Here is a 13530-nt window from a genome sequence, read left to right as displayed (position 1 = left end):
TCCTTCACAGGACTTCTGCTTTCACAGACACTAGTTCCATGGCAGCTCTACTCCTAATCTCTGACTGACACCGCCATGGAACACCACAGAGTTAAGCTTCAAGTCAACCTCAAGTTCTGTTGTAGCTTCTTCAACTAAAACCAACTACCCTCCAATCTTTCATTTCCAAGTCAACAAACAGACTTTCATTCTTTTCCAATCTTATCTTCCAATGCCTCTCACCTGTCCTCATTCAGCAATTTTTTTTTTTTTTTTTTTTTTTTTTGTATAGGGTGTGGGAGGTTTTTTTGTATAGGGTTCTCATTCTGTGCCTTTCTCCTCCACCCCCTAATTGCTCAGCTTGGACATCCTACCAGTTCAACAACACTCTCCTATCCTCGCCTCCCTTTGGACTTCTTCCTGTCGTTATTGTCATCTTACCAACTCCCTGGGTAGTAATTTGGAGCAAGTTAAATTTAGGTTTAAATTTTGCCTCTTAGTTCCACTTTAAAAAACTAATAGTTCCATTTTCATTCCACTCAAAATGAATGAAATAACATTTACTCAGAAGTGGCATTTACTCAGAAGGTATTATTCAAGAAATACAAAGAAGTTCAAAGGGGTTCACAGTGAAACTGGAGGGATGGCTCATGTCTGTCTCAGCTTCCTCACCTCCCACCAACCCTAAGAAAGCAGAGTTGTTATGGGGATGAAATGAGAGGACTCACTGTCCTCGCAATAAACCCCAATTGATGGCCACAGTTCATGCCTTGGGCTAAACACCCTCCTCAAAGATGAAAAATTCCTAACTGGGAGAGAGAGTGTCCCTTAATTGGCCTTCCCTTCCATCAAGCTACAACTTCTCCTCCATTTCTAAGCTTATTAATAGAAACATCTATACCCACTCCCTTTATATTCTCATCACCCCTTAATTTCATATAATCAGACTTCTGTCTTAATCAAAGAAAAAAGTCCTTTAACAATTGAATTGCTGTTTTTTCCTCCTTTGATTTCCACGAAATGGCACATCCCTAATTATTCTCAAACTTTAAAACCATTCATTGGACCATCTTCTTTACAATCTCTTCTTTCTGTGTTAAAGTTTTCCAAAGTTCTTTTTTTTTTAAAAGATGTTATTAATTTATTTGACAGAGAGAGATCACAAGTAGGCAGAGAGGCAGGCAGAGAGAGAGGAGGAAGCAGGCTCCCTGCTGAGCAGAGAGCCCGATGCGGGGCTCAATCCCAGGACCCTGGGATCATGACCCAAGCTGAAGACAGAGGCTTTAACCCACTGACCCACCCAGGTGTCCCCCAAAGTTCTTTTGTGAAATCCTTTCTATCCATGGATGGGACTTTATACACAAATGCATTTCATGTCAGCATAACAGCAATAGTAACAACCATAATAATAATGCCAAAATCCATGTAGCACTTGCTATGTGCCAGACATTCTTTTAAGACTTTTATGTGTATGAACTCATTTAATCCTCCCAATACTATAATGTAGAAACACTATTATTAGCCCTATGCTATTGATGAAAAAAATCAAGACACAGAAACCCTTAAGCAGAAAACTCAAAACCCAATTTTAAACTCTCTTAAGCTCTAGCTAAGCCCACATTACTCTTTGCTTGACACCAGTCATCTTAAACTCAGATGTTCAAAGTTAAAAGTTTATTATCAGGACGGCTCAGTCGTTGAAGCATCTGCCTTCAGCTCTGGTCATGGTCCCAGAATCCTGGAATCATTGGAGACCAGCATCAGGTTCCTGCTCAGTGGGGAGCCTGTTTCTCCCACTACTTATGTGCTCTCTCTTCCTTTCAGACAGATAAAAAAGGAATAGAAAGAAGGAAGAAAGGAAGGAAGGGAGGGAGAGAAAGGGAGGAAGGACAAATGAAAGTCACTGTTTAGTGAGATGCTGTGTCATTATTCAGTTGTTGTAATGAGGGGGGTGGGAAAAGGGAGGAGGCAGCAGATTTCTCAACAACTTCTGGGACTAATTAGCAAAAAGAAAGTAAGACCTGAGAGCTGAGTGACTTCTCAGCATCATGGTATTTACAGGTAGAGCGGGGTCTCTTGACTCCTGACTCCTTCTACCCTATCACACTCCTATTCAATAACTTCGGAAAAGATGGGCTATCCAGGATCACAGTTATCTATAAGGCTGTTCTGGTACCTCTTGCTTCTCACCAACACATACCATGAATAAAATTAACTGCTCCCTCCTCTACATTCTTAGAATACTGTCCATAAAGCTAATATAGCTCATGAGTCCCAGTGCAGAATAAGTGGTTTATGCACAGCCATTTTCCCCTGCCCCGAAAGAGAGCCCAGATAGAAGGGTACAAAACATGCTTGCTTTTGTCTTCCAACTGCCCAACACAGATCCTTCCACCTACTGATCTTCATCAAATATTTCTGGAATTGAAGTCAACCCATTATATTGTTATATTCAAAAATCATATTAAGATTTCAGAACAAATGACTAAAATATATCATAGACAATTACATTATAAAATTCAGTTTAAATTGAATATTTAAAGGAGATCTCTCTGCAGGCTATTCTAACTGTGACATTTTTCAAAGTACAATGAATCATAAGAAATCATTTCCATTAACTACTTTGACTCCTTTCTTCCTTCCATGAAAACATTAACTCTAATCATTCGTGACATCTTTACTCTTACATCTTTCATAAAGACCAATTCATCTCACAATAAACTTCCAAACCTTCTTAATTCCATCAACACCTATTGCATTCCACAATATAAATCTAATTCCCCTCTTTTTTCACACTTAGCATGAATGTTGATTATAGTCATTATAAAACTGCAAACGTATAGATATGTAAATGACTAAAAATGGGAAGAAACCATGCACGCTGAACCATTTCAGAGTTTATCTCTGAAGAGGGTAATGAAAGTAAGCCCATGTAATCAAAGACGACTTCAACATTGTTCCATGTGTGTCTTCATGGACTGAACCTTCTACGCCTGAAAAGATAAGCAGCCAAAAGAAAGAAAATAGCAGCCATAGTTCCTATCAGTCTTAGCTGAACATCTAGCTCTTTAGTTCTTTTCCTGATTGAGTAGACTGGAGTGGATTTATGTTACTAGCCAACTAAAGAACCTGTCCAAGTCTGTAGTCAAGAGTACACTTCCCTTAATGGAATGAAACGTCTCTTTACCCCCTTAATCCTTACTGGCATCTTATGTTTCCACCCACATAACTTCCTCCTCTCATAGTAAACAGAAGGTGGAAAACTTAAGTGAAAACAGCCCTTCCATATCCCCATATTTCATATTCTAATTAATGGTACAAAGGCAGAAAACCTACATTGCACATACCTTGTTCAAAGCTGCTAGGACTAGTTTATGAATATCATTCTTGAAACACTGTCTTTTAACCATATTTAGCTTATGTTGATATTCAGTATCTTCTCCAGATTCTTCTGGCATCCCTAAATAAATAATGAATAAATAAATAAATTCTCATAAAGAGTAAAGCTGAGCAGACTGTCACTTCATAGAAATGATCATAATTAACCTAACAATACATACACATGTTGTACTTTTTTCTAATGTATAGTTCCTTATCAAAAAAACAACACTTATCTTTAAGAAATTTATAAAAACAACTTATCATTGAATATAAAATAAATACAGTATACATGGATGTTTCCTGAATTTTGGGATAACTGGGTGATGGGCATTAAGGAGGGCACTTCATGTGATGAGCACTGTACTGGCAACTGATGAATCACTAAACGTTACCTCTGAAACCAATAAAAAAATCTTTTTTGTTAAATAAAAAAGAAAATTAAGCAAATAAATAACTAGCAAGAAGTTACTATGTGGAGAAATTTTTCAATTTCTTTTTTGCAAACAATATCTTTTTTGTATGAATAAGCTGTACTCATCAGACGTTGAAAGATTTTTATGCAACAATGGACCACTTGAGAGAAGCTCAGTTATTTGGTCTGCAACAGAAAAAGGTCAAATGTGAAATGCAGACATAAAAGAACAGCTGGACCAAAAGCCAAAAGAAAAAAGATTTTAGTTTCAGCGTTATGATGGTAAGGAGCACGTAGTTTTGTTAAAAGTGCTGTAAGGCTATATAGTAGTATTAAGTTACTTAAAGGAAACATATTCCTTATTAAGCTACATGGTAACAAAACGACTCTAAAACTTGAAAAGACAGGAAGTCAAAAAATATTGGTTATATAATAGAGTACATAATACAATTATTATGAATGAATGATGTCTCCAAAACCTGACTATAGAAATAGTGATTAATAAACAATTCTTATGATCTTCTATTTTAATAATTTGTAATAACACGAACTATAAACTGGCTCCATATATAGGTTTCCATTTACCTAACAAAAAAACCTGAAGGCTACCTACATGCTGACTACATTTATTGTTATTTTACTAAAGCCACAGAGTCCATTACTCCAGTAGCTTATTGTTATAAAAAAGAGAAGTTGAAAAGTACTAGATTGAAAGAAACTTAAGAGACATAACACGCCTGGGTGGCTCAATGGGTTAAGCCGCTGCCTTCGGCTCAGGTCATGATCTCAGAGTCCTGGGATCGAGTCCCGCATCGGGCTCTCTGCTCAGCAGAGAGCCTGCTTCCCTCTCTCTCTCTGCCTGCCTCTCCATCTACTTGTGATTTCTCTCTGTCAAATAAATAAATAAAATCTTTAAAAAAAAAAAAAAGAGAGACATAACACCATATGCCATATGTGAACCTAAATTGGATACTGAATTATATAACTTTGCTATAATATATACCTTTGTTACAATTAAGAATATCTGAAAATGATCTAGTTAATAAATGAATTTAGATATTATAAGCACCTACCTCACCCTACAATGTTCAAACCAGAATCATAATCAACCTCAAAACTACTGGGGTACTGATACTATAATTACTCATTGATATACAGAATGGTAAGATTTAGTATGGTACAGTACAGGATAGCATGGTGTGGTATGGTAATATAGTATGGTAGCATAGAATAAAGTAGATGATTAATAATAAAGAAATGTATTTATATACTGGTATGTTTCTAAATGAATCATTTGATATGTATTTCCATACAAGAAATATAATCCTAAACTTATAAAATTATTTTCAAGGGTACTTGTTTAATACATCTAAGCATTATTATAAAAAACATCATCTATCATTTAAATACATCATTTCAAATATCTAAAGATTACTGACTATCAGTATTATTTCAGGGTCAACCTAATAACAATAGAAGAAAAGAAATATTATATTCAAAATTTGCTTTTGAACTAAGAGAGCATTATTTTATTAATTAACAGATTTGGTTCTGAATGTCTTGTGCTTATTTTTAGAACTCGAATCCACCCTCAGAAGATTAAGGCTGACACCTTTAAGGATAATCAAAATGGTTCCACTTTGTTTGTTTTTTAGAATCTACAAAGTTCAAAAAAAAAACTTGTAGTATTATTTTCAAGCAAAATTATGTCTGTTAAATTATACCTTAAAATTTGCCAGACAACTATGAATAGCACATCATGATTCAATTCAAAATATATTAATCGAATAGCTATTTTAGTTCAACATACCAGGGGATTTAAAAAAACAAAAAGGTGACTGAAGAAAGCCCTCTCCTTGAAAAAAATGTATATTCTTGTACTGAGTCTTAAAAACATAAAATACTGATATGATTACAGACAGTGGTAGATTTAGAAAGATTTCACCTAAAAAGGAGACACACACACACACACAAATTGGGTTTTAAAAGAATTGGGAATTTTACCCAACAACAAGTAATCCCCTCCTTGATTCTCAGTAAGCAGAAAGTCCTGTAAATCTGTCTCCTCTCCATCTCTCGGATCCACGCTTCCCTCTGTTTCCATTGCTGGGCCCCCACCATGTCTCATCTGACTATTAAGGCCTCCAACACGCTCTCTCTGGAGGAAGCTTCCGCCCTGACAGTCGTCCTCCACAGCACAGCATTATTGTTGTAAATTGCAGATTTGCCCATAACACTACAGTTTTTATAAATACCTTTAATAAATTTGGACTGAGGGGCGCCTGCTTGGCTCAGTGGGTTAAGCCTCTGCATTCGGCTCAGGTCATGATCTCAGAGTCCTGGGATGGAGCCCCGCAGCGGGCTCTCGGCTCAGCAGGGAGCCAGCATCCCCCTCTCTCTGCTTACCTCTCTGCCTACTTGTGATCTCTCTTTCTATATATATATCTCTGTCAAATAAATAAAAAAAGATCTTAAAAAAAAAAAAAAGAACCACTGTTAAGAATTACATGTGGTAGTGGTCATAAATAAATAAATAAATTTGAATTGACTTCTGTTAAAAAAGCACACACTGCTCAGTGTCGTGTTCAAGCTCTTGACTTCACGCTTCTGCCAGTCATTCCACATTCATCCTCTGACACCAATCTCCCCATACACCACGCTTCACTCACCCTAGACCACGTGCACGCTCTCCTGCCTGTAATATCCTGCCCAGCCTTTCCACCAGGCCAGTTTCATACACCTTCAACTTCAAATATCTCAATCCTGACTTCCTCCTTTGAATAAATTACTTGGGCCTCCACCACTATTCTCAGAGCCTTTTATGTAAACCTATGGCTGTAACAGCTCCACTCATACTGTCTAGACATTATGCATTTGCAAATCTGTCTGCCTTGAAGCTCTTTTAATAGTACAGTATGCCTTTTTCATCATTGTCATAACAGTGCAGCCATCACAATGTTTAGAACATAAGAGGTACTTAATAAATGTATGTTGAATGAATGGGGGAGCGGGTGTTTCAAACGGGATTTGGAGGACAAACAAGGTCACAGGAGAGGTAAGTAGGACGTAAACAGGAGAGGATAGAAGCTGCTGAGGTTAATGAGTAAAAGTCATGTGGTCCTATTTGAGAAAGATTAATTCAACCACAGAGTAAAGAAGGACTGGAAAGAGCAAAAGAGAAAATGTGAATGTTAGTCAGATATTTTTATAGTTCAGACAAGAAAAAAACAACTTGGATGGCAGCAGAAATAGAAAAGTATTATCAGAGTGGACACTCTCCTTAGAGGTAACAACCCATGATTTATTTTGTAATGATTTCTTGTGTAAATAAGTTATCAAATTTTCTTGTAAGTTAATCTGACTCTTCCACACATCTTTTTACTCTCTATTTAATTTTGGATTTAGTGGGGAGATTTACAGTTGGTTGGGAGAAACTGATCCTTTACTTTTTGAATATAAAGTAGATAAGTCATAAAAAGTCAGAAAGTCCATTAAAATTGCCATCTGTTTCCTATCGATTATGTAACTCACCTGGAACTATAAAATGTAAAACAGCTCTGAGTGCCTCCAGCTGCACTGATAAGGATGTCTCATGACTTTTCATAACTGTTATTATTTTGGGGGCCACTGCTGCCATTGTATCCAGGGTCGTGTTGCTGGAGATAGAACATTGAAGTGTTATTAGAAGTACAAGCTGATTCCATTGTACAAACACCAAGCTGAGATAAGCACAGGAAAGCAGAACCATTCTATTTTATCAGAAAAAAAGCTGTATGAAAATGCATTTGAATTCAATAACATGAGCATAGATATTTTAATTATTATTTAATTAACCTCTGGCCTCAAGAAGTGGAATTCATAGCAACATGGGAATTCTTTTATTTAGTTTCACAAGACACAACTTCCTCCAGAGCTACACACAGGTCACTGGAAACACCCCAGAAAGTAGATGTTATCATCTGAAAAGTAGACATTTTCCATGAAGAGTTTAGGTTGACAGAGGTTACATTATCAAGGTCCTATCACTAGAAGGTCAGAGCCAAGACTGGAACGCCAACTTGACTGAGCCCCAAGGTCAGGGCACTTTACCACATACCAACCTGCCTCTCCCAAATTACCACCACCGGGCTTCCTATTCGGTATTTTTAATTAGTTTTATTTGCATTCAAGTCAGTCTCTCTAAGGTGTTATAGCTATTCTTAGCCATATGAAGAAATGCCACTTGACTATACTTCAGTGGATACTACAAACTTTAAAAGAGGTAGGCCTTGCTTTACACAGCGCCCCGTTGACTTAAACCCATGCCTATCAGAACCTTGCCCTCCCGTCATGTGGTTCTGTGGTCCCTGTAATACAGTCCTCCCGTTCACAAGTAAGCCCCAGTTTAAACACGTGCCCTCCTTATGGCTTCTCTTGTTAGGTCACTCCACCCCAAACACCCCCCCCCCAATCCCTGTGCCCCTCACACGTCCCTGCTGTGGCCTCTCACACAGTATTGGAACTATCTACTTACATGTTGGTCTCCCCCACTAGATATAGAGTTCTTTAGTCACAGGCGTGTGGTCCTAGTTAACTTGGAATCCCTAGGACTAAAACTTCACCAATTTTACACAGGAGGAAAAAGCCGGGAGCACGGACTGCCCACAGTCTACAGGATCTTAAACTGTTGAATATTCCACTTTGTTTTGGTCTCAGTCATAAAGGTTCACACACTCCCAGGACCATGAAAATCACCACTGGAGATAAACTTTGTACTCAAATATTCAAGGACAACATTTAAATAAAACAAATATGACTCAAAGATATGATATATATTAACATAAATCAGTTAGCCAGACTGATGTTAAAAATATAACCCTATTCCTTTAAAAGCCTATAGATGGGGGCGCCTGGGTGACTCGGTGGGTTAAAGCCTCTGCCTTCAGCTCAGGTCATGATCCCAGAGTCCTGGGATCAAGCTCCGCATGGGGCTCTCTGCTCAGCAGGGAGCCTGCTAACTCCTCTCTCTCTCTCTCTCTGCCTGCCTCTCTGCCTACTTGTGATCTCTGTCTGTCAAATAAATAAATAAAATCTTTAAAAAAAAAAAAAGCCTATAGATGCGCTATAGTTGACCTTGCTATATGCATTTCATTTATTCATATTTAATAACAGTAATAATGATAATAGGTGTGATTTACTGAGTGCTTAAAATGTACAGGCATTATCCTAACTTTGTAAAAATTAACTGGTTTAATACTTACATTTTAAATTTTATAATTTATGAGGTTATTATCATCTCTCTTTGCCAATGAGTAACCTGATGTTTATAGATCAAATAGTTAGCTAAAATTAGTGGGAAAGCCAGGACACAAAATAACTTTTTACTGTAACATCTGTGCCATTTATTTTTTCTTTTGAAAATTCTGAATTTACTTAGACTACACCAAAGTTACTTCACATTCTTAGGCCTAATAAAATGCAGAAAGGCCCCGAGCATTCCTTCAGCAAGCACCTTCTCTACGTAATTCAGTTTTCATCTTTTTAAATGGGTTTTGTGGGTTTTTTTTTTTAAGCCAGTAGTTCTGCCCTCCCTTCCACTCACCCTTCCTCTCCACTCCCCACCCCACCTTGTCATCCACCCCCAGAGCAGGAAGAGAAGACAAAGTTAATGCAAATGAAAGAATAATAATAAACATTAGCTGTGAAAAAAGCAACAATTAGAAGCCACATTCTGCTTTTATCTCATATACCTTTCATATATAATAATTTGAAAAACTTTTTAAGGTCACAAGCTGTATAATTGCCATTTTTTGAAACATGGTCAACACCAAGCAGAGTACAAAAGACGACCTTCAACATGTTTCTACCACCTCTATCATCCCTTTCGATGGTCAGATAAACTAACTCTTAGTATCAGTGAGATGAGATTATGTTCCACAATGTTTCAATCTGCAGCTGTCTTTTCTTTTTCTTCTAATTCTCAGAAATATGTTTGAAATATTGATATTCTACCTGGTCTGAGAGTATCTATTTGGCGTAAGTGCATGAATCTATATTACCTTCCTTCAAAGAGATGATTTAGCATTTTACAGCCACTTTCAGCAACTTCTGGAGAATGTATATGCTTCTGCATTAACTCCAGTACATTGAGGTATATTCCTTTGGACAACAGGATCTTTCTGAAATTAACTATAAAATTTTTTGACGTTACTCATAGAAATGAAAGCACATTTTCATAATTTCACAGTAAGACACAGAATGTTAAGATAATCCAAATGCATAGAAAAGCATATACAAGTTTACATGGAACTTATATTTCACTGTAACTTAAAGATCATTAATGTTTCTCTCTCTAAAATATACACCATGACACCATGTCAATTCTTTCACATTTATTAACCATTTAATTGAGGTTTTAATTTTACAGCTTTATTCATATAGAATGAGCAGACAGGTACTAATGTAATCCCATCCATGTGAAAGAAGTGTTTCTGCAGAAAAAAATGTTTTAAAAAATGCTCTCCAAAATAAGAACGAAAGTTAAAATTGATTCTAATATTTATAACAGCTTCACAGACTAAGTGCACTTACACAGAGCTAAGATTTGCTAGGTATCCTAGACACTAGTGAGCTGGGAATCAGTTACAGGTGCATGTAGATACTGACCATCTCTCAGATCCTGGGGGACAGGGGGAGTGGAGTGAGACAAGGGCTGTGACCATGCTGGGCTGCCTTCAGCCTTGAGTTACCTTCTACATTTATCTCAGTGGACTGCACAAACATTATTCTTTCCATGTATGCCATCATGTGCAAAGGGATGGAAAGCACTTATAGAGAGAATAATTACATAATTTCACAAAGAAATGCCAAAAATTAAGAAATACAGATAAGGGGGTGCCTGAGTGGCTCAGTCAGTTAAGCATCTGCCTTTGGCTCAGGGATCAAACCCTGAGTTGGGCTCCCTGCTCAAACAGACTCAGGAAGTCTGCTTCTCCCTTTCCTTCTCCTTCTGCCTGCTCATGTCCCCACCCCCCCAAATAAATAAAAAAAATCTTTAAAAAAAAGAAATACAGATATGCTTTATAACTAACTTAAACTATATGTGGGAAAGTAACTACATCCCAACAATGATTACAGAATATTTTTTTTCTTTGTAATAGACTTTTTTCACTAAATGCAAATTCATTATCTTGAAGTTTCCATATAAATCTCAATTGTCTTGAAGACTCTATGTAAATGCCAATTCCAACATTACACACTGTAATTTAGCACTCTGAAAGTGGCAGGAAATGGAACTTACATAGTGTTAACTTAAGTACCACAGAGAGTCCCAACTTCAGGTAGGTGAACTTGTGATTTTTCAGCCTTGTGATGGTGTGAAAATGATACATATACAGTTAGAAACCATACTTCAAATTTTGAATTTTGATCTTTGCCTGGACTAACAATGTGTGGTATGATACTCTTCCTCAATGTTGGGCGGTGGCAGCGAGCCACAAAATTACGAGTGAATAAACAATATACTTAACGAACACTCAATACCTCTTATTCTGTTTTTCACCTTCAATACAGTATTCGAAAAATCAGAGGAGATAGTCAACACCTTATTATAAAATAGGCTTTGTGGTAGATGATTTTGCCCAACTCTAGGTTACTGTAAGTCTTCTGAGCACATTTCAGTTCAGGTAGGCTAAATTGTGATATTCAGTAGTTTAGATGTATTAAATGCATTTTTAACTGACAATATTTTCAACCTACAAATGAGTTTACCAAACATAACCCCATCCTAAGTTTAAAAAGAGCTGTATTTGGTGGTGGGGGGGGAGTTGTTAAAGATTATTTATTTATTTGGGAGCCAGAGAATGAGAGAGCGAGAGGAGGCTCAGAGGGAGAAGCAGACTCTGCTGAGCAGGGAGCCCAATTCAGGATTCGATTCCAGGACACCAAGATCGTGACCTGAGCAGAAGGCTGTCACTTAACGAACTAAGCCACCCAGGCATCCCCAAAAGAGTTGCACTTTGAGAATGGGTTACCAACCTCAAACTGGGAAAGGAAGAAATGATAGAAAGTAGGGAAAACTCAGGAATAAGTGAAATTGATGTACACTTTCTAAAATACTGCCCAAATCTGAGAAAATCATACCTTTTAAAAACACCCAGAATATCACACATTAAAATATGATGAGTTGGTTATTCTGCTTGGTCATGTCGGAAGTTTTAACAGCCCCTGCTAAAGGGGCTAAATCCTAACCAAGGGAATCCTTTAAAAGATGGAGGTCCCTCTAGTCTGGCAGTTCTCAAATGGCTGAAAGCATCAGTGCCCCCTGGACAGCCTGCTGAAACACAGAATGCTGGGTCCCAAACCCAGAGTTTGTGGTTCAGCAGGTCTGAATGGGTCCTAGAATTTCCATTTTTAACAAGCTCCCCGGAGATGTTAATGTCCCGGGGACCACACATTAAGAACCACTGTCCTGGACATTAACCTAACTTTTGGCTTAAAAATTGAACTTAAAAACTGAGAATAGAAATTTCGTCAAACATTAGAAGAAATTACATCATGGAGTCACTTCAGAGTTTACAGAACACTTTAGACATCTTATCTCATTTACCATATATCTATACAATACTCCTGACCTCTCCCACTCCATTTTAGCATCAGTTGTCTGCCTTAAGGATCCAATAATAACATGCAACTTCCTCTGGCTATTTGGTCAATATTCATCTTCTTTCCTGGTTGCCTTGTCACCATTTTTATCTCCTCTGACCCTTAACACATATACTCCTCCTTTGCTTCATTTTTCTTCATAGCTACCTCACATATCATATATTTTATTTAGTCTTAGTATCTGTCTTTCCCACTAGAGTTTAAGCTCCCTGAACCTGGGAGTATTGTATTTAACTGATATATCCCAAAGGCCGAGATCACTGTCTGGCTGCAGCTCAGTAAACATTAACTGCATTAATTAATTGATTAAATGAGGAAATCGTCACACAAGATGTTCAAGCTTTGGCTTGGGTAACACCATGGCAGAAACCAGTTCTTCTGCCTGCCAGTCCAGTCATTTTTCTAGAAAACCACAGCCAGCCCTGCATATCCAATGTTCCCAAGCGTCATTCAATGAGAAGTTGCCTACAGAGGGTGGTGACAGAGCTGCTCAGTTCTTAATATTCTCCTAAGGCAGAACTCCAAGAACAATACAAGGGACCTGAGTACAGTTTAGCCAGCAAGTGGCCAAGAACAAAGAGGTAAGAAACCAGGAAGAGCAGGGAACTGATTCTGAACAAAGAGTCAACATGGTTGACTCCAAATGTAACTAATCCTCAGATACTAGTTATTTTGTTGGCATGTTCAAGATTTCCTTGGGGTGAAAAATTGCAGCACCAACACAACATATGTACATGGTCAAGGTTACTCTCCTCTCCTAGATGCGCCCTAGATGGGCCACACAAAAGCAACCAAGTCTGGTCTTCTGTTCAGGAATGAGATCCTATTCAGGCTTCTGCACAGTAGATGGGAGACTTAAGGACAGCAATTCCCTTTTCTACCACTCCTACTCTGACTCATCATCCCAGAGGGCAACCCCTGTCTCTCTGTAAGGGCTCTTGCCTGCTCAAGTTTTTTATTAAAGTGCCATCTGAGAGGTGGAGTGAGAAAGGAGGAAGAGGAAGAAGAAATTATTTGATTTGACTTAAATAACAGCAGAAACATGCATGGAGTGGTTTCTGGATTCCTTTCACTCTATGCAGGTTCTCTACTAACAGGTGGTGTTAGCATCGGTC

At 37.8% G+C, this 13530-nt stretch overlaps 1 protein-coding gene across 1 annotated transcript in view; it reads right to left on the bottom strand.

The window, feature by feature from the left end:
• LRRK2 (leucine rich repeat kinase 2) overlaps positions 1-13530 on the bottom strand; it is a 131945-nt gene that overhangs the window by 95684 nt on the left and 22731 nt on the right. The window contains exons 12-14 of the mRNA XM_082740711.1: positions 9811-9940; positions 7304-7428; positions 3327-3439 (exon numbers count right to left, since the gene is read on the bottom strand). Coding sequence (XP_082596837.1) covers positions 3327-3439; positions 7304-7428; positions 9811-9940 — 368 coding nt within the window. The remainder of the gene's footprint in view (positions 1-3326; positions 3440-7303; positions 7429-9810; positions 9941-13530) is intronic.

The sequence above is a fragment of the Mustela nivalis genome (genome assembly GCF_964662115.1).
Source record: "Mustela nivalis genome assembly, chromosome: 7".
NCBI classification, from domain to species: Eukaryota; Metazoa; Chordata; class Mammalia; order Carnivora; family Mustelidae; genus Mustela; species Mustela nivalis.
Note: the sequence above shows the minus strand (reverse complement) of the source record. Positions and strands in the feature narration are given on the sequence as shown.